This window comes from Lutra lutra, chromosome 17 (assembly GCF_902655055.1).
Source record: "Lutra lutra chromosome 17, mLutLut1.2, whole genome shotgun sequence".
Lineage (NCBI taxonomy): Eukaryota > Metazoa > Chordata > Mammalia > Carnivora > Mustelidae > Lutra > Lutra lutra.
Window position 1 is genome coordinate 33,728,496 of NC_062294.1, and position 26,577 is coordinate 33,755,072.

Sequence of the window (26,577 nt, forward strand, 5' to 3'; positions counted from 1 at the left end):
GAAGTTTCTACTCTCCCTGGCCGGCTTCACTGCGCAGGTGGGGGGAACCCGAAGTGTTTCACTTTTGAGGCTATTTCTGTTTTTAACAAACAAAACCAGAACTCTGGTAGTATACTTTTAAAACAATGTACTTTTAATTAAAGTATGTACCTGCCTAAAAGGCATAAATCCCAAGTGTACAGGGAATGAACCTCACAAGTGAACACCTGTGTAGGCAACACTGCTGGTGTCCCTCCAGCCACGACACTTCCTCCTCCAGGAGCTACCCGCTATCCTGGCTTCTAACTCAGTAGACTCGTCCCGCCTGGAAGATTGCTGTATCCACGAACCATACAGTTGTTCCCTTTTGTATCTTGCTACTTCTTTTTTTTTTCTTTTTAAGATTTTATTTATTTATTTATTTGACAGAGATCACAAGTCGGCAGAGAGGCAGGCAGAGAGACAGGAGGAAGCAGGCTCGATGCGGGGCTCGATCCCGGACCCTGGGATCATGACCTGAGCCGAAGGCAGAGGCTTTAACCCACTGAGCCACCCAGGTACCCCTATTTTGCTACTTCTGAATGATGCTGTGTGCTTTGCTCTTACATATTTGTTCATTCTCGGTTTTATGCACTAGTCCACTGTGTGAATATGCTGCGAGCTTTCCTGTCTACTGCCGATGGACATTTACGTGGATTCCAGCATTCGGCTGTATTGAATGCAGCCATGAGGAATATTCTGGGACAGTCTTTGGGGGCACCTATGTAGGATCCTGCGAGGTATGTATCTAGGAATGGAAACACTGGGCCCACAGGTGTATGGGCAACTTTTGTAGATAATGTCATCTTTCCAGGCTGGCCATGCCCACCTCCCATCCCAACAACATGTTGAGTGTTCTCCTGGCTCTATATTTCCAATTATAATTGATATTATCACTCTTTTTATTTTATTTATTTTTAAAAGATTTTCTTTATTTATTTGAGAGAGACAGAGATAGTGAGAGAGCGCACATGAGCGGGGAGGAGAGGGAGAAGCAGATTCTCCCGCTGAGTGGGGAGTCCCATGTGGGACTCGATCCCAGGACCCTGGGATCATGATCTGAGCTGAAGGCAGACGCTTAACCGACTGAGCCACCCAGGCAACTCTTGTCACCCTTTTTCGCCGTTCTGGTGGATGTTAGTGGTGCTGCCGTGTTTTTTTCTTTTCATTTGCATTCCTGAAAACTAACGAAACTTCTTACGTTTGTTGGTCACTTAGCTAAACAATTTCACAAACTGCCTAGGCAAGACTTTGGCCCATTTTTTGATTGAGTTACCTGCGTTTTTCATACTGATTTATAGGAATTGAAAACAGGTCATCTGCATAAGAGCCCTTTGTAGGATCTATCTTCTCCCACTGGGGTCACTTGCATTCTCGCTCTCTTACTGATGTTTTGAAGAGCAGACATTCTGCTTTCACTATGGTAAATTTATTAATATTTTCATTTATTCCTGAGGCTTTTTGTGTTGTTTAAATTTTTTTGGCCCACCCCAAGGTCATGGAGATTGTCTCCTCTGTTTCTTCTAGAAGCTTTCACAATCTGCATCCATCTGGAACGGATTTTTGCATATGGCGGGAGGCGGAGGGTCGATACTTTTTTCCATATGGACATTTAATTGACCAGCCTGATTTATTGAAAAGATTGTCTTTTCCCCCCACTGCACCACAGGGTCACCTTTGCCATAAACCAGGGGACTGTACCTGTGTGAGTCTGTTCCTGGTGTACGTGTGTGTTTCTGCTAGAAAATGTAATCACGAGGCCATTTCAGAGTTTATAAAATACTGTGCATAGTGTGCTGCCGTTGGTGGTGTCTGCCAAGGGACCCTGGCTTGGGGTTGCTTTTCAGTGGCCTTCCTGATAACTACGGATGAATATTCCTTTCTCAATGTTAGCTGTGAATCTTGGGGCTCACTGTAGGTTTATTTGGTCAGAACGTCAGGAAGCTGAGTTGGAGGCTCTTTGCGCTTGTGGAGTCCACACAGGAAAGTCCTCTGGACCGCAGGAGAGCACCCAGGGGGCCCTAGGGTCTGGAGTGGGGCAGCGTCTCTCTTGTGTACTCCTTCCCCATCTCTTTTGCTGTCTCTGCTGATGCCCAGGAGAAGCTTGCAACCCGACTCTGTGGGAGCACCTGGGGTCTGAGAAGTGAGGCTCCCACAGCAGCCCCCCACCCTGTGAGGGTCTGGAAACACCCAGCCGTCCCTTGAAGGTGTGGCATTCAGCTCCCCACAGCCCCGCAGGGGCAAGGGTGGGGTGGTGCATAAGACTTGAGGTGTGTGTCCCCCCACCAACCAGCCCCTCACCCCTTGCCCCTCCTGATGTCCCTCTGGGGACCCTGGGTCTCCATTTCTCACTTCTAAGCCTGCTTTTCTTTTTCTTTTCTTTTTTTTTTTTTTTAAGATTTTATTTATTTGAGAGAGAGAGAGATGGAGTGAGAGAGCATGAGAGGAGAGGTCAGAGGGAGAAGCGGACTGCCCATGGAGCTGGGAGCCCGATGTGGGACTCGATCCCGGGACTCCAGGATCATGACCTGAGCCGAAGGCAGTTGCTTAACCAACTGAGCCACCCAGGCGCCCTAAGCCTGCTTTTCTAAGAGCCTTTCTACAGCATCTTCTTTTGGGTGGGGGGCGACCCGCAGTTTCCCTGGCATTGGTTCTAACTCAGGTCAAGGACAAACACTACCTTTGCATTATGGTCCATGCAGTTCAGCCTTGTTTTCTGATGGCTACTGTCTAAAAGAGACACCCCAGGTCTGAAGGCCTAGGCCTGGCATACCGGAGGGTGTCGTCTGGGGGCCGAGGGCCCAACAGCAGAGGGAGCCTGTGGTGACCTAGAGGGCCACGCTGGGGTTTTGGTTGAACACCTTTTTCGCGTCTATCTCCCCTTCGACCATGTGGGGGTGGATGTCCACGTTCATGCCCGCGTCCTTGCATAGCTTCAGCAAGGTCCGAATGTTGTTCTTGGACAGCCTCAGGTATCTGTGCAAGACAGGGCCAGAGGGGTGAGCAGAGTGCGGAGTCACCGTCGCTTCGAACTTTATTGAAAAGAACTCAGATTTAAGCACTGTGGGAGCTCTCACGGGAGCTGGCTCTGCAGACATTTCTGGAGCTGACAGAGATCCTACGGAAGAGTGGGACACCCCATAGAATTGGTGGGAGTTTTTATTGGTAGAGCTCTTTTGGAAATTAATTTGGCAACAAATGTGCCAGGCACCCTCCCCATCCCCACAAGTCCCTCCACCCCCTCAAAAGTTCCTTCGTTATCCTTGACTCCGGAACTCCACTAAGGCCTTAAGTAATCCCAAGAGAAGTCAATGAAATGAAAAGGTATATAAATGAAAGCATTCATTTTGGGGTCATCAACAACAGGAAAAGAGGAGATTCCATCAACTGGGGAGTGGTTAAGCAAATAATGGGATATCCATCTCAAGGACGCTTCTGCCAGCTTTGACACGGCACTGGGTAGAAGCAGGTGTCCTACGGTGAAGGTGACATGTGATGCCACGTGGGGAGGGAGGCGACTGTCAGAGCGCCCCATCACTAACAGGTCTGGGTAACCTCAGGGATGCTGAAGCCTGGGCAAAAATACAGAACAGTGGTAATAAAAGCTGAGTAAGGTTGTAGGAAAAAGGGAGTATTTTCTTTTTAATAATGCTCAATTAAAAAAAAACAGGCCAGTGATTTAAAATCTTAGCTAAAACCCCACAATTCTGACTTACACTGGAGAGTGGAACTGATCCCTTCAACACTGTGTGGTCTAGAGAGTATATCGCCCGTCATATCCTCCGAGCTCTCCTTATTCTACCGGTGGCTTTGACCTTGTTCCCTGCTTTAGTCTAAGGGGGTGGGTCCCTTACTCAGGCCACCTGCTGGTTGGTTGCTTTGCTACGGACGATGGGCGAGGAGCTGCATACTGAAATGAGCTGGGTTTTCTACCCATCGGGAATGGTCTCCCTGTCCTTCAAGATCTGCCGGTTGCTTACCTTTTTTTTTTTTTTTAAGATTTTATTTATTTATTTGACAGACAGAAATCACAAGTAGGTGGAGAGGCAGGCAGAGAGAGAGGAGAAAGCAAGCTCCCCGCTGAGCAAAGAGCCCGATGCAGGGCTCGATCCCAGGACCCTGGGATCATGACCTGAGCCAAAGGCAGAGGCTTTAACCCACTGAGCCACCCAGGCTCCCCACCTTTTTTTTTTTTTTTTTTAAAGATTTTATTTATTTATTTGACAGAGAGCGAGCACAAGTAGGCAGTGGCAGACAGAGGCAGAGGGAGAATCAGGCTCTCTGCTGAGCAGGGAGCCCGATGCGGGGCTTGATCCCAGGAACCTGGGATCATGACCTGAGCCGAAGTCAGTGGCTTAACTGACTGAACCACCCACGTGCCCCTTACCTGTTTTTACAGTCATCTGACACTGCACTCCCAGCCTCATGTCTGGATTGCCTTTCTCTGACAGCACCAGGCAGGGTCTGCTCTTTCCCCTTCTGCCCTGCCCCGCCCTGGAGGGTCTCACACACATGCACACATCAGCACTCACGAAGATCCCATTCTGGACAATTTCATCTTTTCCTTGGATGTTTTTCTAATGGCTCGTTGGATGCCATCTCTCCAAATATTCTCTTCCCGCCCTTGCAGGTTAGGAGCCCTGTCCAAATCTCTCGTCTGCCCACCATGAAGCCCAGGTCGGCCGTCGGCTGGCCGGAGTCATGAGCACCCCTCTGTCAAACTGAAAGCCATCGTCAAAGTCATCCAGCCACGGAGAGGTCAAACAAGAAGCCCCCTTTGGCTGGGGGTTTGGGGGGCTGCCATTCACCCACCCATCTCTCAGCCAGTCAGTGAGCAGAGCAGACTTGGTAAGTGGGGTCACGAGACGCCAGGCATCTGAGGCCATCTGACACCTGCGGAGGAGCTCACTGCTGCTCTGTCTACAGGGACACCCAAAATAGTCTGTTGTCTGTTTCCTCCTCTACTGAAGTTTCTGAGCCCTGTCCTTCACCTCTTTACAGTAAAGGCTAGCACCGGGGTTGGGAGGGGTCCTTGAATTTGGGGATGGAAATCGGCAGGTTTTGATAAAGAAGACAGAGAACACGTGAGAAGGAAGACCTCTGGTAGGGACAGTAAATACTAAATGGCTTCACACTCTGTTCATAGTGCCTCCGGGAGTTTAAAGCCCCACACGCGCAGCAGATGGCCACCCGGGATGGTGGCGAGGACCACAGGCAACTCCACACCGAGGTGTGAAGGCTTTTAGGGGGGATTTCCTGTTAAAAATAGGCCACAGACAACGCATTCTTTCTTCTTGGATCATAGTCATGGTTTCTTATTGTGAAACGTATGGAAATATTGGAAGGGTGGTGCCAGCGTCCAAACACGTGGTACCCAAAGGTTGTGCCCATCCCAGAGCTCGTCCACTAGCGGGCGAGGCTGCCGGCAAACCCAGCGGCTTCAGCCCCGGAACGGCCCTTCAGGACACAAAGACAGAGCCCAGTCCTGCCCATCGCCGGTGCCCATCCCTGGCCCAGGCTCAGCCCAGGTGTCTGAGGCAGAAGGAGATGACCAAAGCCTATTCCCGCCCGCGCCCCGCCCCTGCCCCGCCCACCAGGGCGGCTCACCGGCAGCTCAGCACCTCCTCTGGCTTCAGCATCCTCACCAGTTCCGCCTTGGGCTCGGTGCCCTTCTCCATGAGGCTCTTCAGCTTGCGCTCGTAGGAGATCTCGGGGGACCTGCTTAGTACCCAGTCCCTCAGGAGGGTCGACCTCCGACCGAAGACCGGCGTTTCCTGCAGCAGGGGGTCCAGGACGCTCTGGCGGTGGTACGGCAGGGACCGCTGAATGGACTCCAGGGCGATTGCATCCTTGATATCGAGGTCTGCAATTGGACAGATATCAGCAGGGAGTTAGATCTGCTGGAGGGGAGAGACAGGACGGGCAGGAAGTGGGGGAGGCCTGCCAGACAGCCTGAGGTAGGAGGTCTCTTCAAGGCTTTGCAGGCTCTTCTCCGCATGGGCTTAATTCTCACTCATCTTGACTTCCCCCCTTTCTCGCTGCCTCCTCGGCTCTCTCCCTTTCCCTCCTGTCTTCACCCTCTTCTCTCCATCTTCTCTTCTCTCCTTCCTAACCTGAAGGGAGCCTCTGCTTGGAGGAGATAGGGGAAGCTAGCAAAGATCAACTCTGAGACGGTTTTTTGTTTGTTTGTTTGGTTGGTTGAGATGAGATTTCTAAAGGAAAAACAATTTATTGGATTAAAGGGGAGAAAAGTATTGCCAGCAGGATGAACAGCATGTGCAGGCACGAGGGACAGCATGTCCAGGCATGAGGAATGGCATGGACAGGTGTGAGGAACAGCATGTCCAGGTAGGAGGAACAGAATGTCCAGGCATGAGGAATAGCATGTGCAAGCAGGAGGAACAGCATGTGCAACAGGAGGAACAGCAGGTACAGACGGGAGGAACAGCATGTGCAGACAGGAGGAACAGCATGTGTGGGTGTGAGGAACAGAATATGCGGCAGGAGGAACACCATGGGCAGGGTGGAGGAATACTATGTGTATGTATGAGGAACAACATGTGCGGGTGTGAGGAACAGCATGTGCGGTGTGAGGAAGAGTATATGCAGGTAGGAGGAACAGCATGTGTGGGTGTGAGGAACAGAATGTGCAGCAGGAGAAACAGCATGTGTGGGTGTGAGGAACAGAATATGCAGCAGAAGGAACAGTATGTGCAGGTAGGAGGAACACCATACGCAGGTAGAAGGAATAGCATGTGTGCATATGAGGAACAGCATGTGCAGGCAGGAGGAACAGCATGTGCGGGTGTGAGGAACAGAATGTGCAGTAGGAGGAACAGCATGTGTGCGTGTGAGGAGCAGTATATGTAGGTAGGAGGAACAGCATATGTGGGTGTAAGAACAGCATATGCAGGCAGGAAGAATAGCATGTGTCGGTGTGAGGAACAGCGTGTGCAGCAGGAGAAACAGCATGTGAAGGCAGAAGGAACAACATGTACAGGCAGGAGGAACAGCATACACAAAGACACAAATATATGAAATGAAATGGTGAGTGTCTGATGTTATCCAAAAATGGAGTTGGTATTGAATTAAATACTGTGAGGGCTAGTGCTTGGAGAACTTAATTTTTTCTTCTTGCTAAATGTACCACTAAGTATTTTATAGATTTTTACTGATGAGAATGGAATGTTTTCTTCCCATTTCCATTTAAATATAGAAAAAAGACTATTGTGTTACAATGTATATTTTTCTAGTTAGAATTTCTTGAGTTTTATAGATACATAATCATATCAGGGGAAAAATGAAAATATCTTCCTCCTAATATTTAGAAAAATTATGTACTCTTCTTGACATACTGCATTTGACAAACTTTCTAACACAATGTCAATAATGATGATAGCAGTCATGCCTCATTTTCTTCCTGATTTTAATTAAAATAATAAGCATTTCATAATTTAGAATGATACTTGCCACTATTTTTGGTATGTTTTATAATATTAGGAGCTTAATTCTTAATTTACATTGAATTTTTATTAGTAATAATTGCTTGATTCTACCTTTTGCTTTTCTGTCATTTACTGACATGCTCATATGGTTTTTCTTTTACTTTATTGATGGAATAAATTATGTTCTTAGATGTTCTCATAGTGATAACCTAACCATTCCTAACCTGCTGTAAGAAATCTTGTCATTAAATCCTCCCCCTGAAACTAATACTATACTATGTATGAACTAACTTGAGTTTAAATAAAGTCTCAAAAGAAAATAAATAAATAAATTTCATCCTCTCAAAAAAAGGAAAAAAAGAAACTGCATTTTGTCATGGGATGTTATTAATTTCATACATCAATATATTTTCATATATTTGATTTATTGGCTAAAATTTTTAATATATTCTTTTGCATCTATATTACTTTCTTGCAAATATTTGAATATTGTTGTTCTGATGCCTTGTTGGATTAATACAGAAGTGTCTGTGTTTTATAGGTCTGGAATAGTTGAAGTGGCATTGAGATTATTCATTCTTGAAAAGATAGATAGAATCTGGTTTGAAGCCTTTTGACCTGGTGACTTGTTCAGTGAGAAAGTGTCAACTGCTTTCAATTTTTACTTCAGAAATTGCTCTCTTCAAGATTATGATGTCAATTTTAATAATTTATTGTATGAGAGAGAATGATCTATTTCTTCTAGGTTTTCAAATACATCAGAGAGAAGTGCTTCTAGTATTCTATAATAGTTCAGTTAATGTATTTCCCATCTTTGCTTATGTATTCTTTCTCATGCCAAATCTTGTACATTTTTGCTCTTCTTTTTTTTTTAAGATTTTATTTATTTATTTATTTATGTATTTATTTAAGCATGAACGAGGGGAGGGGTAAGGGGGAGGGAGAGGGAGAGAATCTCAAGTAGACTCTTTGCTGAGCATGGAACCTGACGCAGGGCTTGATCTCATGACCCTGAGATCATGACTCGTGCTGAAATCAAGAGTCAGAAGCTTAACTGACTGAGCCAGCCAGGGGCCTCTTTACTCTTCCTAACAATGGTCATGAGGAGTTCATACTATTCATGACTTGCTTTTTCAAAAAGCTAGCTTTGGATTTAGGATGTAGCCTTTTAACTAGTTTTTATCTTGCGTTTCATTAATCTCAGCTGGAATTTAAAGTATGAAAGCTCTCTTTCTCATATCAATTATTTCTCTTATAGTATTACAAATAATAAATTGTTAAAGTATTCATTTTCTCTTTTTTTGCATTATAAAGACAAGAATTATTAATTTTAGTTGTTACTATAAATTTTCTTCTGAGGATAGATTTTGCCTTTGTTCCCATAGGTAAGAAACAGGGTTATTTTCATGAGGTTTTTTTTTTTTTTTTCCTCTCTGATATAGGGTATTTTAGGAATGCATTTCTTAATTTCTGACTGTTAAGTTGGGAATATCTTTTAATTTAAATTTTATTTCTAATTATTGCTTTAGGATAATGTAGGTTGCCCTAAAATCTTAACTTTTTGGAAGTTAATGTTTTCTCAGCAGTGAATAAGTAGATGAGATTTGTGGATATTCTTTAGCTGCATAAAAATGCATTCTTTTTTTTTTTTTAAAGATTTTATTTATTTATTTGACAGAGAGATCACAAGCAGGCAGAGAGGCAGGCAGAGAGAGAGGAGGAAGCAGGCTCCCTGCTGAGCAGAGAGCCCGATGCGGGGCTCGATCCCAGGACTCTGAGATCATGACCTGAGCCGAAGGCAGCGGCTTAACCCACTGAGCCACCCAGGCGCCCCAAAAATGCATTCTTTATTCAAATATGAAGTTATGTCTCTTTGATTCTAAAGGAGGTATATTAAAACCTCCCACTATAACTGTATTTTATTAGGTTCTTTTTGCAGTTCTCAATAATTCTCTATTTAGCTACTATATTTTTGGTATGTGCAGGCTTATGATTATTTATTCTCTTTAACATTTAAAAATATCCTTCTTTTACCCTACATGTTTCCTTTAGCCTTAATTCCACCTCGTCTGTTTGCATTTCATGCTTCCTCTTGGTCATCCTTTTGTTTTCAACCTTTCTATATTAAACCTGATTTTTTTTTAAATGGCTAACTTTTTAAAATTAACATGTAATGTATTATTTGCCCCAGGGGTACAGGTCTGTAAATCATCAGGCTTACGCATTTCACAGCACTCACCATATCACACACACTCCCTAATGTCCATAACCCAACCACCCTCTCCATACCCCCCTACCCCTGGCAAACCTCAGTTTGTTTTGTGAGATTGAGAATCTCTTGTGGTTCGTTTCCCTCTTGATCCCATCTTGTTTTGTTTTTCCTTCCCTACCCCCCAAACCCCCAACTTTGCCTCTCAAATTCCTCATATCAGGAAGATCATGTGATAATTGTCTTTCTCTGATTGACTTATTTCGCTCAGCATGATACCCTCTAGTTCCATCCATGTCATTGCAAATGGCAAGATTTCATTTCTTTTGATGGCTACATAGTATTCCATTGTATGTATATCTATATATATTTATATATATAGACATATAGATATATGACATCTTCTTTATCCATTCATCTGTTGATGGACATTTAGTTTCTTTCAATAGTTTGGCTATTTTGGACATTGCTGCTGTAAACATTTGGGTGCATGTGCCCCTTTGGATCACTACATTTGTATCTTTAGGGTAAATACCCAGTAGTGCGATTGCTGGGTCATAGGGTAGCTCTATCTTCGACTTTTTGAGGAACCTCCATGCTGTTTTCCAGAGTGGCTGCACCAGCTTGCATTCCCACCAACAGTGTAGGAGGGTTCCCCTTTCTCTGCATCCTTGCCAGCATCTATAGTTTCCTGACTTGTTAATTTTAGCCATTCTGACTGGTGTGAGATGGTATCTCATTGTGGTTTTGATTTGTACTTCCCTGATGCTGAGTGATGTGGAGCACTTTTTCATGTGTCTCCTGGCCATCTGGACGCCTTCTTTGCAGAAATGTCTGTTCATGTCCTCTGCCCATTTCTTGATTGGATTAATTGTTCTTTGGGGGTTGAGTTTGGTAAGTTCTTCATAGATTTTGGATATTAGCCCTTTATCTGTTATGTCATTTGCAAATATCTTCTCCCATTCTGTCAGTGGTCTTTTGGTTTTGTTGACTGTTTCCTTTGCTGTGCAAAAGCTTTTGATCTTGATGAAGTCCCAATAGTTCATTTTTGTCCCTGCTTCCCTTGCCTTTGGCGAAGTTTCTAGGAAGAAGTTGCTGTGGCTGAGGTTGAAGAGGTTGCTGCCTGTGTTCCCCTCAAGGATTTTGATGGATTCCTCTCTCACATTGAGGTCTTTCATCCATTTGGAGTCTATTTTTGTGTGTGGTGTAAGGAAATGGTCCAGTTTCATTTTTCTGCATATGGCTGTTCAATTTTCCCAACACCATTTGTTGAAGAGGCTTTTTTCCATTGGACATTCTTTCCTGCTTTGTCAAAGATTAGTTGACCATAGATTTGAGGGTCTACTTCTGGGCTGTCTATTCTGTTCCATTGATATATGTGTCTGTTTTTGTGCCAGTACCATACTGTCTTGATGATGACAGCTTTGTAATAGAGCTTGAAGTCTGGAATTGTGATGATACCAACTTTGGCTTTCTTTCTCAACATTCCTCTGTCGTTTTTTTTTTTTTTTTTTTTTTTTTTAAGATTTTTATTTATTTATTTATTTGACAGACAGAGATCACAGTAGGCAGAGAGGCAGGCAGAGAGAGAGGAGGAAGCATTCTCCTCCTTGGGCAGAGAGCCCAATGCGAGGCTTGATTCCAGGACCCTGAGATCATGACCTGAGCTGAAGGCAGAGGCTTTAACCCACTGAGCCACCCAGGAGTCCCTCAACATTCCTCTATTCGAGGTCTTTTCTGGTTCCATACAAATTTTAGGATTATTTGTTCCATTTCTTTGAAAAAAATGGATGGTATTTTGATAGGGATTGCATTAAACATGTAGATTGCTTTAGGTAGCATAGACATTTTCACAATATTTGTTCTTCCAATCCATGAGCATGGAACATTTTTCCATTTCTTTTTGTCTTCCTCAGTTTCTTTCATGAGTACTTTATAGTTTTCTGAGTACAGATTCTTTGCCTCTTTAGTTAGGTTTATTCCTAGTTGTCTTATGGTTTTGGGTGCAAATGTAAATGGGATCAACTCCTTAATTTCTCTTTCTTCTGTTTTGTTGTTGGTGTATAGAAATACAACAGACTTCTGTGCATTGATTTTATGTCCTGACACTTTTCTGAATTCCTGTACAAGTTCTAGCAGATTTGGAGCGGAGTCTTTTAGATTTTCCACATAATTTTCCACATTAATTTCTTTTTGTTGTCTGATGCTGAGGCTAGGACTTCTAGTACTATGTTGAATAGCAGTGGTGATAATGGACATCCCTGCCATGTTCCTAACCTTAGCGGAAAGGTTCTCAGTTTTCCCTCATTGAGAATGATATTTACTGTGGATTTTTCATAGATGGCTTTGATGATATCGAGGTATGTACCCTCTATCCCTATACTGGGAAGAGTTTTGATGAAGAAAGGATGCTGTACTTTGTCAAATGCTTTTTCAGCATCTTTTGATGCTGAATGTATCATATGGTTCTTGTTCTTTCTTTTATTAATGTATTGTATCACATTGATTGATTTGTGGATGTTGAACCAAACTTGCAGCCCTGGAATAAATCTCAGTTGGTCATGGTGAATAATCCTTTTAATGTACTTTTGGATCCTATTGGCTAGTATTTTGGTGAGAATTTTCACATCTGTGTTCATCAAGGATATTGGTCTGCAATTCTCTTTTTTGATGGGGTCTTTGGTTTTGGGATCAAGGTAATGCTGGCCTCATAAAATGAGTTTGGAAGTTTTCCTTCCATTTCTATTTTTTGGAACAGTTTCAGGAGAATAGGTGTTAATTCTTCTTTTAATGTTTGGTAGAATTCCCTTGGGAAGCTGTCTGGCCCTGGGCTCTTGTTTGTTGGGAGATTTTTGATGACTGCTTCAATTTCCTTACTGGTTATGAGTCTGTTCATGTTTTCTATTTCTTCCTGGTTCAGTTTTGGTAGTTTAAACGTTTCTAGGAATGCATCCATTTCTTCCAGATTGTCAAATTTGCTGGCGTATAGTTGCTTATAATATGTTCTTATAATTGTTTGTATGTCTTTGGTGTTGGTTGTGATCTCTCCTCTTTCATTCATGATTTTATTTATTTGGGTCCTTTCTCTTTTCTTTTTGATAAGTGTGGTCAGGGGTTTATCAATCTTATTAATTCTTTCAAAGAACCAGTTCCTAGTTTTGTTGATTTGTTCTGTTGTTCTTTTGGTTTCTATTTCATTGATTTCTGCTCAGATCTTTATTATTTCTCTTCTCCTGCTGGGTTTAGGCTTTCTTTGGTGTTCTTTCTCCAGCTCCTTTAGGTGTAGGGTTAGGTTGTGTACCTGAGAACTTTCTTGTTTCTTGAGAAAGGATTGTATCGCTATATACTTTCCTCTGCTTTTGGAAAGGACTCTTTTTGCTGTGTCCCACAGATTTTGAAGCATTGTGTTTTCATTATCATTTGTTTCCATGAATTTTTTCAATTCTTCTTTAATTTCCTGGTTGACCCATTCATTCTTAGTAGGATGCTCTTTAGCCTCCATGTATTTGGGTTCTTTCCAACTCTCCTCTTGTGATTGAGCTCTAGCTTCAGAGCATTATGGTCTGAAAATATGCAGGGAATGATCCCAATCTTTTGGTACTGGTTGAGACATGATTTGTGACCCAGGGTGTGATCTATTCTAGAGAATGTTCCACGTGCACTAGAGAAGAATGTGTATTCTGTTGCTTTGGGATGGAATGTTTTGAATGTATCTGTGATGTCCATCTTGTCCAGTGTGTCATTTAAGGCCTTTATTTCCTTTATTTCCTTGTTGATCTTTTGCTTGGATGATCTGTCCATTTCAGTGATAGGGGTGTTAAAGTCCCCTACTATTATTGTATTGTTAATGTGTTTCTACTAATTGGTTTATATAGTTAGCTGTTCCCATGTTAGGGGCATAGATATTTAAAATTGTTAGATCTTCATGTTGGACAGACCCTTTGAGTATGATATAGTGTCCTTCCTCATCTCTTATTATAGTCTTTGGCTTAAAATATAATTGATCTGATATAAGGATTGGCACCCCAGCTTTCTTTTGATGTCCATTAGCATGGTAAATTGTTTTCCAACCCCTCACTTTAAATCTGGAGGTGACTTTGGGTCTAAAATGAGTTTCTTGTAGACAGCAGATTGATTTTTTTTTTTTTTTTTTTTATCTATTATGATATCCTGTGTCATTTGATTGGGGGCATTTAGCCCATTTACATTCAGGGTAACTACTGAAAGATATGAATTTTGTGCCATTGTATTGCCTGTAAGGTGACTGTTACTGTATATTGTCTCTGGTCCTTTCTAGTCTACTACTTTTAGGCTCTCTCTTTGCTTAGAGGACCCCTTTCAATATTTCCTGTAGGTCTGGTTTGGTGTTTGCAAATTCTTTTAGTTTTTGTTTGTCCTGGAAGCTTTTTATTTCTCCTTATATTTTCTTTCTTTCTTTTTTTTTAAAAAGATTTTATTTATTTGACAGAGATCACAAGTAGGCAGAGAGGCAGGCAGAGAGAGAGGGAGAAGCAGACTCCCTACTGAACAGAGAGCCCGATGTGGGGCTCAATCCCAGGATTCCAGGATCATGACCTGAGCTGAAGGCAGAGGCTTTAACCCACTGAGCCACCCACGCGCCCCTCTTCTTCTATTTTCAATGATAGCCTAGCTGAATATGGTATTCTTGGCTGCATGTTTTTCTCATTTAGGGATGTGAATATATCATGCCAGTTCTTTCTGGCCTGCCAGGTCTCTGTGGATAAGTCTGCTGCCAATCTAATATTTTTACCATTGTATGTTAGAGACTTCTTGTCCAGAGCTGCTTTTAGCATTTTCTCTTTGTCACTAAGACTTGTAAGTTTTACTATTAGATGACAGGGTGTGGACCTATTTCTATTGATTTTGAGGGGTGTTCTCTGTGCCTCTTGGGTTTTGATGCTTGTTCCCTTTGCCATATTAGGGAAATTCTCTACTGTAATTTGCTCCAATATACCTTCTGCTCCCCTCTCTCTTTCTTCTTCTTCTGGAATCCCAATTATTCTAATATTGTTTCATCTTATAGTATCACTTATCTCTCGAATTCTCCCCTCGTGGTCCAGTAGTTATTTATCTCTCTTTTGCTCAGCTTCTTTATTCTCCGTCATTTGGTCTTCTATATCACCAGTTTTCTCTTCTGCCTCATTTATCCTAGCGGTAAGAGCCTCCATTTTTTTTTATTGCATCTCATTAATAGCTTTCTTGATTTCAGCTTGGTTAGATTTTAGTTTTTATTTCTCCAGAAGGGGCTTTTATTTCTCCAGACAGGGCTTTTCTAATATCTTCCATGCCTTTTTCAAGCCCAGCTAGCTCCTTAAGAATCGTCATTCTGAAGTCTAGATCTGACATATTATTAATGTCTGTATAGATTAGGTCCCTAGCCTTTGCTACTGCCTTTTTTGTTTGTTTGTTTGTTTTGTTTTGTTTTGTTTTGGTGAGTTTTCCCAGCCTTGTCATTTTATCCAGAGAAGAATATATGAATGAGGGAATAAAATACTAGAAGGGTGGCAAAGACATGAGAAAAATGGATGCTAACCAAATCAGAAGAGATGCCAAATCAGGGGGAGAAGAATGGGGGTAAAATGAAATTTAAAAAAATAAAAAATTAAAAAAAATATATATATACACACATTAGACTGGTGAATAGAACAGAGCCACCCTCTTGATTTTGGGTGTATTTTGGTCTGTTAGAAGAAACTACTTCCCAAAATTTTAAAGAAAGAAAAACATATATATATACAAAAATAAGGGTAAACACAATGAAGGGATGGAATATGACTGTAAAGATGAACATTTTTTAAAAATTCTAAAAAAGGAATGGATAAGATAAGTTGGTTGGAAAAAGAAAGAAAAAGAAAGTGGAGAGAATTTGCTCAGGCTGGAGACTAGAACAAAGCCCTGTGCTCGATTTAGGGTATATTTTGATCTATTAGAAGAAAGTGTATCCCAAAACTTTTTAGAGGAAAAAACCTTATATGTATACAAAAAATAAAGTTAGATACAATGAAAGATAAAATGTGACTATAATAATGAAGTTTTAAAAAGATTTTTTTAAAAGAAAGGTATTGTTAAGATAAAGTAGTTAAAAAACATTAAAAGAGGAAAGAGGAAAAGTTTAAAAAATTAGAATAAGAAAAAAATAAAATTAAAAAAAGTAAAGTTTGAAAGACTAAAGGATCATTGGGAAAAAGCCACGAATTCCATGCGCTGCTTTCCCTTAGCTCTGGAGTTCAGTGTTCTCCTTGATCAGTGAGCTTGGTCTTGGCTGGATCTTGCTGATCTTCTGGGGGAGGGGCCTGTTGTAGTGATTCTCAAGTGTCTTTGCCCGAGGCGGAATTGCACCGCTCTTGCCAGGGGCCGGGCTGTCATCTGCTCGGGTTCCCTCTCTGGAGCTTTTGTTCCCTGAACGCTTTCCATTGAGCTCTTCCATTGAGCTCTGGAGGACGGGAATGAAAATGGCAGCTTCCCAGTCTCCAGGCCGGAGGAGCTGAGAGCTTGGAGCCCCACTCTTCAGTGCACCCTCAGAGAAAAGCGCTCAATCCTTCCCATCTCCCTGGTCTCCAGCTGTGCTCCAAGCTCACCCGGCTTGTGACCAAATGTTTCTGTCTCTGGCACATGACTCAAGCCCTGCTTGAAGTCTCCAAACCCAAGGTAGATTCCTGCCTCCAGAGGAGGAAGGTGAGTCTCCCTGGATCTGCCACTTGTGGAGCCCCTGCTCAAAGAGCAATGGTCCGACTGTGCCACGGATCATAGTTTAAGGCAACCCCGAGTGGAGAGCTCACTCCCCCACTCCATCTCTGTAGCCGGCTTCCCTGCTCTAATACCTGCAAGCTCTGCTACACTCAGACAACCCTGATCCTTCTGTGACCCTGTGGGACCTGAGACCATGCTGTTCCCGTGTGGGCTCCACCCCTGCTTGGCCTCTGGAGCGATGTCCCTAGGTGGAGCAGACTTCTAAAAGTTCAGATTTTGTGCTCTGTTGCTCTGCTGCTTGCCCAGAGCCGGCACCTCTCACCACTGTCTATCTTCCTGTCTCTTTGGATTCACTTCTCCATACTTCCTACCTTTCAGAAAGTGGTCAATTTTCTGTTTCTAGAATTGCTGCTCTTCTTCTCTTCGATCTCCTGTTGGGTTTGTAGGTGTTTGGAATGGTTTGATAACTATCTAGCTGATCTCCTGCTACCTGATGTCATCTCAGTCTGCTACTCTTCCGCCATCTTGACTCCTCCCCCCCGTAAACCTGATTTTCAGTCTGTCTAGATGCTGATTTTTAAACCAATTAATTTAAACCAATTAGTTTAAACTAGTTTAACTAGTTTGGTGCCTCTGCTCTCACCTAGAGCATTTTTCCCCCTTTGTAAGTAAAGCATTCTTCCTGTAAGCCTGCAAGATTTCATCAATAAAGTTCAGGAATTTTACTGGGATATGTCTGGGGGGAATGAGTCTAGATCCCCCACAGTTATGTAAATGGAGGAACAGCCTCAAGGTAGGTCTCATGTAGGAAAGAAGAGTAGTCATATAAATGGTAATGATAATTAAACACGTGAACTTAGAGGTAGTGAGTGACTTAGGTGTCCAGCAGTGTTCAAGGAGCTTTCCGGGGGGGGGGGCACTAGAGTCTCACAAGCATATCCTGTCCATTTAACAAAATGAGAAAGCTGAGGATCGGAGAGATTAAGTCATGTGCCCAAGACACCAGGGCTAAGTAGTTGGGGGATCCAAGAAAATGTGAACCTAGGTTGCTGGTGCCCAGAAAAAGGCTATCATCTGGGCAAAAATATTCCTGAGTCTGTGGCTGAACAAGCAAGTTTGATTTCTAGAGGGTTGTGTTTGGGTCTCCCGGGGCTTAGTCTGTACTCATGGAAACAGAGGGTTATCATTGCCCTCCAGACCTCCACATTAAGGATGTCTTTCTGCACTGGCACCTACAGAAAGCTCTGGGCATAGGTACCAGGGGAGAGAAAGTCAAAAGAATGCCCCTTTCTAGTCTAGCAGCTCAGACTCTGCCAAGATTTATTTGGAAACATGTTCCAATTGCTTTCCCAGGGTCTTTTACTGGCCCAAAGCTGGAGTGACCTTTTACAGATTCAGAACCAACTTGGTGGTCCTCCGACAGGGGCTGGGGGAGCGGTGAAAGAGGAAGGGGAAACGGAAAAGGCTGTCCTCCAGGAATTCAAGGGAGGAGAAGTCTTGGGCAGAGGGGAGTGGCCCATGGCGCACAGCGTGGTGGGGCAGAGGCTGATGGCAAGGTGGTGGTCAGTGGCAGGATGGACATGGCATTTCAGCTGGTGAGAGGAGTGAATGGGGGCTTCTGTGAAAATGAGGAGAGGAGACAAATATGAAATAATCAGCTCTGAAAAGCACTATGGTTCGCATTGGGGTGGTCACTGCTGTTTTCTATTGGCTTTGGGGCTCTGGAGCTGGAGACAGTGATCTATCCCTCGGGGGGTGGGCGGGGCACACCGTGTTTCAGAGATTTTGATCCTGTGGCCACCACAACATTACAAATGTGGGCGAGTAGAAGCTGTTGTTTCTGTACAGACCCAGTGGTCACATGCAGTGTTGTGTCTGATGATGGTCATTCCACAGACCCTTGCTCCCTGGATCACAGAAATGTAATGTCAGGAGAGCAAAGAGCTCACTCTGCTGCTAGGGAAACCAGGACAGCGATGATTCAGGATACTGAGTGGGGCTGGGGAGGCCAGAACCAGAAGTCCTGCTCTAGAATACCCTTCCTCGATCCCTGTGTATCTCCACTTGGACTCCTGCCCCAGCCCTTCACTGGCCCCATGCCCTTCCCAGGAGCTGCTTTGTCTGGAACTTGACTCCAAAACCAGATCCTGTCCACTCATGGCAGGCCTCTTGCTGGCCTGCACAGGAAGCTCCTTTGCCCTGCTCAGACTCAGCCCTGACCCAGTTCCTGGAGACCACACTTGGATGCCCTGGTGGTTCATGGGAGCCTCTGAGCACCTGCTGCCCCCCCAGTGGCCATTTATTGTATTACATCAGGTAGGAAAAAAGTCCCCTCTTTGAACAGGGTGCATTTGTCTTGGGGGGAAGCTGGCAATGCAGAAAACCAAAGAACTGTTCCACCTGTCCTGCTGGCATTTTTGTGCAGTGTCATGAAAAGGATTATTTAATCAGCTGGTATGTGAGTTTCTCTTAGGGAAGGAACGGCCTTTGTTTAGGAAAGTATCTTGATAGATTCCTTTTGAGTGTGGACTGAGACAGGGAAACAAAGGAAAGTGAGTGATCCTTCCAGGTAACAAGCCAGTGGGAACTGTGGGGGTGAGGACAGCAGAGGATGGAGGAGAGGGGAGAGGAAAGAGAGAGGAAGAAGCGGGAGCTAGGCAGGCCCAGGACCAGGGTGAGAAGAGCCAAGGCGGGAGGGACAAAATTTAAGCAGGTGTTCACTCTCAGGCTCATGCAAGTGCAGTCAGAACTGGAGAGTGAGCGCCTCCTTAAACCTTGGGACCTGGGTGGTGGCTGGGCTCACTTTCCCGCCAGTGCATGGGTGAGCAAAACAGCTGGAGGGGACCCCCTGTAGGCAAATGCATTCAGGGACCATCTCCTGGTGGCAGGGGACAAAAGATTTGGGAGAACCCTTAAGGGAGTTTCATAATTCCGTTTTTTGTTTTCTGTAGAATCCTGCCATGAAGTTCTTTCCCTTCATTGCCCCAAACCTTAGGTGAAGTCTGTTTACACACAAAGGCTTCATGTGAGAGGCTTGGGGGCAAATGAAGGAAACAGCTGTGTTCTGTGTCTGTGTGCAGTGGCAGGGAGCAGGGAGCAGGGAGCAACCACTGGAATCAAGATCTGCAGATGCTCAGGGGTTCAGCGGAACTTGGACTTCAGAGCCAGACTCGCACCGGGAATCACAGAAAATTTGGGAAAGATGTAGGGTCTCCCATAAGTCATATGTCAGTCAATCTATCTACCTATATCTGTGTCTGTATCCACATCTATATCTATCTATAAACTTTTTATTTTGGAGTAATTTTAGATTTGCTGAAGGGTTGGCAAGATGGTATAGAGAGCTCCTGGGCACTGCTTGCTCAGTTTCCCTCAGCGGGTAAGTTCCCTGAGGGGTAAGTTTCATCTTACACAAGCGGGGCACATTCATCAAAACTCAGAAATTAACATGGGCACCTAACAGCTTTTTTGGATTTCTCCAGTTTCCCCACTGAAGTGCTGTTCTAGGAGTCAGTCCAGGATCCTGCACGGCATTTAGAGCCAATCATATTTAAATCTGACAGGCAAGTGAGTGCAGTCTGGTTTCAACGGCTTGAATGTATCAAATGAGAAGGGGAGAAAGGACGTTTTGCTGGGCACAATGGTAGCACTTTGGTGCAGGAGAATTGGCAGCTCCTGCTGGAAAGCTTCTGCCCATTCTTCCTTTGGGCTAATTGGAATCCCTTCCATCTTTCTCCAACCACACACCTCCTCTCCAAGAAGCCAGGCACAATAAAAGCAATTGTTTTTCCAACACAATGGTCTAGACCACCTGAGCATTTCAGCATTTTTTTTTCCTTAGAAATAGTTATTTGCCACCATTTATGGAGTACCTAGTCTGAATTGGGGTGCATGCTTTATATGCCTCCTTTCATGAAACTGGACTGGGAGGCAAGTCATGCCATTGTCCCATTTTATAGATGTGAAAACCAAGCCCCAGAGATGGAGCGGTGGACCCACTCCTGTTCACACAACTCTGAGTTCACTACAGAGTGGTGGACCCAAGGTTCAAACCCTGGGCAGCCCTGGGAACTGGAGACGGGGCATAACTTAGCGTACCTCTTCTTGGGTGTGAGCCACACATGGCAGGTTTCGGGCCAGCCGGTGTGGTACCTCATATGCTACCCTGACATTGTCACAGTACCTAATTAGACAACTTGGAGCTCACGAGGTTGCTGTCACCAGCTTTAGGAACGGCATGGGGGGGGCACATGCTGCTGCACCTGAGAAGAGAACCCCTGCCCCAGTGGGGGTGGTGCCTAGATATCCACCTGCTTGCCATCCGGGTCACACCCAGCTTGTGCTGAGAGCCCTGAAGAGTCACGTGGGGCTCTGCCAAGGCCCACAGCTGCCAGACTGACGTGGGTACTGCTGCTCTGGGAACGCTGTGAGCGTCCTGTCCCTCTGAGAGGCGGGCGATTAGGGAGGACGAGAGGACGGCCTGGCACCCCAGGACCAAGATGCTTCCCTTACCGGATTTCCTGGGGCCATCCTTGGTGTAGCTGCTGGGAATCATGCTAAGGCGTTTACCCTTTGGGTCCACGCTGCCGTAGATCTTTCCGTGCACGGTGGGGTCCCCGTCCTTCTTGGTGCTTTGCCTTCGGGACTTGGAGGGGTGTGGGAAAGAAGTTAAATCACAAGGAACAGGTCTCGGCATGGCCTCCTCCACCCCCAAAATGAGTGATTTCAAGGGTTTGCTTGAAAGCAGGCAAAGGGGCCAAAGGAGAGGCAGCTCTAGGCCCTGGGGCTGGTGAGGGGGGCAGGGAGGGCAGGTTGGTGTCTGCTCACCCACTCCTCACTTTTGGTCCCACCTGTCTCAGAGGGAGGTCATGAGGGGTCACAGAAGCCGCAGCCCTCAGGGGACAGGGAGGCCCCGGGGGTTCTCATGGCGGGGAAGTGCCAGCTGAGAGGAGGAAGACAGGCACCTGGGAAGAAGGACCCTCTACCACAGGACCGGTCTCCATCGGGTGGGGCAGTGTGTGGCGTGAGGGCTGGAGGGGTCAAAGGGGCAGGTGATTCATTTGGGGGTTCGTGTGGGGCAGGGGTGGGTTTTAGAGCCTTAAATTTTAAAAAATGCAACCAGGCTCTGTGCAGGAGCAGAGCGGGGACCCCTCTCAGCGTGGGAAGCCTGTGTTACCTGCTTGACAAACGCTACCTGGCGGTTCCCTTTCTGCTGTTTCAGGATGTTTAGGTCTTTCTTTCCTTCCTTCCCATTTGTTTTAGGGGCAGTTACCCCCTTGGGTTTCTGCTTGAAGACAGAGAGGATTGCCCTGTGATTGTCTGGTGGGCAGAGGCCACCCTCTGTCCCCACAGAGGGACGGCATGCTGGTGAGCGGTCTGCCCCCTCCCACCTCCAGATTTGGCCTCCATGGTGGCACTTCTGTCCCCACTCCCACAATTGTCCTTCTGCCTCTAGACACACCCCGGTGTAATGTCACACTGCCTTAAAAACTTAAAAACTTCAGGTCTGACTGTCCCTCCCAACCTCAGAACCCACCCCTAGCTCCCTATTACCCTCTATACAAGGGCCCCTCTCCCCAACCTGGTAGGGATTCCTTCTGGCCCCCAAACGGCCTATGCAGCTGTGACTTCCCTGCTGAGGCCTCCAGTCTGAAACCACAGGAAGGCCACCGTGTCTCGAGTCTAGCCAGGACCCTCCCTCTGTCCCCAGGGCTCCCTCCTCTCCCAAGCCCTCCCCATCCTGTCTATCATCACATTCATCCCGCCTCTCTCTTTTCTCGGGGGTTCCTCAGGGCATATGTGGACTTTCTTGTGCATCTGCCTGGCTTTCTACTCCTACCAGGCAGGCAGGGAGGATGCATTCATTAGGGAGTTCCAGGGTCCAGCGGGGAGGGGCCTGCAGATGGACCTCCAGGCCCATCTATGAGGGTTGGGGATGCCCGAGCTCCTCAAAGAAAGCTGAATGGACTGGGTCTCCACTTGTGGTTGTAGAGACACGGCAGCCGGGACTGGTCTCCAGGTCAGACGCCTGGTGGGGATCCTGCTCCATTGCTTGGTGGCTGAGCAGCCGTGGCTTGGTTTCCTCCTCCAGAGATGGAGGAAAGAGGAGGATCTATCTCCTAGAGTTATTCTGAGAAATTAATGAATCCCTGTGCAGATGCCAGGAGAAGGGAGAGGAGGCCACAGACAGCACCTCTCCAACTGTCTACATTAAAGGACCCCCCCCCCCAACCTGTGCTGTCTGAGACATTTCCTGGAATCACAGGAGCTTCTTTCAAAATCCAGGTGCCTCTGGGAAGGATAATGATGCTTGAAGATTGCATTGTATTTTCTATTTTTAAAAAAGATTTTAAAAATTTACTTTTTTTGAGAGAGGGAGAGGGAGCACAAGACTGCAGGAGAAGTGGGAGGGAGAAGCAGACCTCCTGCTGAGCAGGGAGCCTGATGCCCTGCTCGATCCCAGGACCCTGAGCCCAAGGCAGATGCTTAACTGACTGAGCCACCCAGGTGCCCCTTCATTGTATTTTCAATTTAAAATTCGTTCCCTTCCTGAATCCAAAATTATTTCCAGCAAATGCCACATTAAAGGTAAGGCTGTGAAAACAATATTAGAATATGATTTTCATGAGAAGAAATGCCTGTTAATCATAGAAGTGGATGTAAATTTCTGTGAGTGATATTGAGTTCTGAGCGACCCAGCAGTTGAAATGGGGGCAGGAGGTAGCCTATCCATAAACCATTAGCACCTGAATGTAAAATATGTTTATCAGGATGTGATTTAGTAAGTTTGATGGAACGGGCACTCAGATCTTTCTGAATATAAATAAGTATAAATAAGTAAGCATATACACAGAAGGGAGGTTTTGGAAAGACACGGGGGCACCACAGTGGTTGGAGCCGAGAAAGTGGAAGTGACTACAGGGAGTTGACCTGACAAAGCCCATGAGCTTGAGAACAGGGTAAGTCTGACTTGGAGTCCTGGCTTGGCCCTTCATTAATTCGGTAAGCGCAGGCACATGTCTTCTCTGGCCCTCACTCAGCTTCAGTACCTCCCGTGAGCTGGGGTGGGTAAGAATTGTGTCTCCCTTGCAGCCCTGCGGGGAGCAGTTGGCAAGATAACGCACGTGCGATGCTGAGCTCAGGGCCTGGCACACAGTAAATGCTAAATAAACGTTAGCACTGTCATTAGTAATGCCATTTTCCACCCCTTCTTCTCTGGGGGCTGGGGAATTCAAGATCAGGCAGCATCTTCTACAGAGGAGACCACTTTCTAAGAACACAGCTTGATTTTCCAACAGATGATGGACCTGGGTGATTTCTGGGGGAAACTGATGCAAAACTCATTGCCATAGTTCCTGGAAAAAGAGGGAAGGGCAGTGCTATAGACTGAGTGTCTGTGACCTCCCCCCACCCCAATTCCTATGGTGAAAGTCTAACTTGCCATGTGATGGCATTAGGAAGGGAGCCTTGGGGGGGGTGATTAGATCATGAGGGTGGAACCCTCTAGAATGGGATTAGTGACCTTATAAAAGAGACCACAGAGAGGTTTTCCCTCTCTTCCTTCCTGTGAGGATGCAGCAAGAAGGTGGCCATCTGTGAAGAAGGAGTTGGGCCCTCATCAGACACCAAATCTGCCAGCACCTTGATCTTGGGCTTCCCAGCCTCTAAAACTGGGAGAAGTTAGTTTCTGCTGTTCATAAGCTACCCAATCTATGGTATTCTATTATAGCAGCCCCAAAGGAATAAGACCCGAGGATGAGAACTAGTTGTGATACAGGGTAGAAAAGAGGTTTGTTAGTGGGAGTCCCAGTGGGATGGTGTCAGTGGAGACTTAATGCCCTTTGACCCTAGAGCCATCATCAGGACTTAAGGGTCTGGGGACAGTGGGGAGGACCCATTCTGCCACCACCAAGATCTTAGAAGCTATTGGCCCTAAACTCTTCTGGAACACTGACCGAGACAGCCTTAATGCTCCCCTCACCTTGATTAAACTCCTGATAGGTTCCTTCCTGTCTCTAGGGCCATGACTGCTCTTTTCTCTTCCTTTAAAAACTGGCACTTGTAGGTTCTTTTTCTGCCCCTTTGAGATGTAAGTCTTTTCCTAGCCTCTTGCCAGCTTTATAATCCAGGAATGTTCTTCTCAAGGACCTGGAAGCCATCCCTTTGAAATGTAATCATCAGAGGACACCTGGATGGCTCAGTTAGTTAAGGGTTAAGCATGACTCAGGTCATGATCTTGGGGGTCCTTGGATCAAGCCCCATGTCGGGCTCTCTGCTCAGTGGGGAGTCTGATTCTCTCTCTCCCTTTCCCTTTCCCATGTTCGTGCTCTTTCTCTCTCATATAAATAAGTAAAATCTTTTAAAAAAAGAAGAAATGTGGGGTGCCTGGGTGGCTCAGTTGGTTAAGCATCTGTCTTCAGCTCGGGTCATGATCTTGGGGTCCTGGGATTGAGCCCCACATCGGGCTCTCTGCTTAGCGGGGAATCTGTTTCTCCCTCTCCCTCTGCAGCATCCCCTGCTTGTGCTCTCTTGCTCTCTCCCTCTCTCTCTCTCTGTCAAATAAATAAATAAAACCTTAAAAAAAAGATGAAATGTAATCATCAGGAAAGAGAGCACCCCATCCTCCCAGTCTCTATGGGAAGGTAGGAGTCTAATAACTTGAGCGACAAGTGGCCAACACAGCTGGCCTAACCACATGAACAACTTCCCCTGTCTTTCCCCAGGATTTTTCTACTAGTTCACTCCCTTGCTTAAAGCTCCTCCTGCCTTCTGTTTTCTGGGAGTCAAGTTCAATCTCTCCCCTATTGGAATAGCCTTGAGTTTAGCTGCCTTGCAGCTTTGCTGGGACAGTCCATACCTGGAGATCATACACTTGCTTTTTCTTCCCCTGCCTCCGCTCCAGCCACTCCAGCACCCGTGTGAGGTCTGACATCCGCCTCTCCTCCGCCGTTCTCCACGTGGACTTCCTCTCTGTGGGCATTGCATTCTTTAGGTGCTCTGATTTCTCCATCATTTAGGAGTCCTGGCTGTGTGCTGGGTTCAGGAAGGTGGTTCACTCTTGCTTTATCGCTCCCTCTGTTTCTGGTAGCTGGCCTGGAGCACCTCGGTTGGCAGGGTGTGGCCTTTAGGTGGTGGATGGAAGAGGCAGAGGTAGGCTGACAGCTGGGATGTTGGCCTCCCAAGAGTGGGAGGTCTGCAGGGTGATTGTGAGGTCACTGTCAGGCTGGCCTGTGGGGGCAGAGTAGGGTCCAACATCGGCTTCCCCACACAGCCGCTGCCCCTCTGGAGTCCCTTGTTGGGACTCCGCCATGACCTCCCTCATGGCTTCTCCACCTCCACTTCCACAGAGCTCCTAAACAGAGGTCACATATCTCCCTTTCTCAAGAAACTTCAGTGGCTCCCTGCAGCCTATAAAAATATCCAAATTCCTTTAGTTTGGTATCCAGGCCTTCTACAATGTACTCTAATTAGAATGAAGTTTTTACAGCCTCAGTAACTTTTATGTTCACGGAGCAGATAGCTATCAGATACCTACTGTGTACCAGGCATGGGCCTGGGGACACCCTGCAAAATAACCTAGCCAGACCTCCTAAAACATATGGACCAATGGGAAAGATAAAGCAGCAGTCAAATTAGTCTATGAATCCATAACAACAAGTGAAAATGAGTGCTCTGAAGGAAAGAAAGGCAATTCTGTATAGTAGACAAAACAAAAGAACTAGATTTGAATTGGTGATGGGTGAGTCATGACTCAAGCTTGGAGCTAATGGGTAAAGAGGTCTCAGGGGGGCTCTGGACCAGAGGGGTGAGCATGTGCAAAGGTACTGTGGCAGGATGAAAGCACAGGAGACTTGAGGATCAACAGAAGGGCGAAGTCTAGAGTATCAGTATCAGAGTATCAAGTCTAGAGAAATGATGCTGGCGAGGTGGTCAAAGACCAGACAAGACAGGTCCGTAGAAGTGATAGGTTTGCTCAAATTGGGAAAGAAGTGGAAAACAATAAAGGGATTCAAAAAGAGGGGAAGAAGTGGTATGATCAAGCTTCCTTTTTTGTTTCAGTAAACTCTTAAAGAAGGAAAGTATCTATATAGAAATGTGCCAGAATCACCAATGAAGACAGCTGTTGTAACCAGTTTCCCCAGCATTCCTCCTTTATGGCTCCTGCTGGTCACAGTCTCCCTCCAAGGGAAAATA

The 26,577-nt window shown here is 45.6% G+C and overlaps 1 protein-coding gene across 2 annotated transcripts; it reads right to left on the reverse strand.

Annotated features, from left to right (window-relative positions):
• Positions 1-2,712: 2,712 nt before the first annotated feature.
• On the reverse strand, positions 2,713-25,559 carry C17H16orf78 (chromosome 17 C16orf78 homolog). 2 transcript variants are annotated; one of them, XM_047711910.1, is made up of 5 exons: positions 25,241-25,559; positions 21,560-21,667; positions 20,896-21,028; positions 5,626-5,881; positions 2,713-2,994 (listed from the first exon to the last, which is right to left on the reverse strand). In XM_047711910.1, the coding sequence occupies exons 1-5, from the start codon at positions 25,394-25,396 to the stop codon at positions 2,847-2,849; spliced, it is 801 nt and encodes a 266-aa protein (XP_047567866.1). In that variant the 5' UTR covers positions 25,397-25,559; the 3' UTR covers positions 2,713-2,846. The 2 variants fall into 2 exon arrangements, with proteins under 2 accessions (XP_047567866.1, XP_047567865.1); XM_047711909.1 differs by having other exon boundaries at positions 21,560-21,670.
• Positions 25,560-26,577: the final 1,018 nt, after the last annotated feature.

Bases quoted from the DNA above. Each gene is read 5' to 3' on its own strand.
- C17H16orf78 (XM_047711909.1), bottom strand. From the start codon at position 25,396: ATGATGGAGAAATCAGAGCACCTAAAGAATGCAATGCCCACAGAGAGG. The intron at 5,882-20,895 runs GTAAGGGAAGCA...GTCCAATTGCAG, and splicing joins GGATGGCCCCAGGAAATCCG to ACCTCGATATCAAGGATGCA. The intron at 2,995-5,625 runs GTGAGCCGCCCT...TGTCTTGCACAG, and splicing joins GAGGAGGTGCTGAGCTGCCG to ATACCTGAGGCTGTCCAAGA.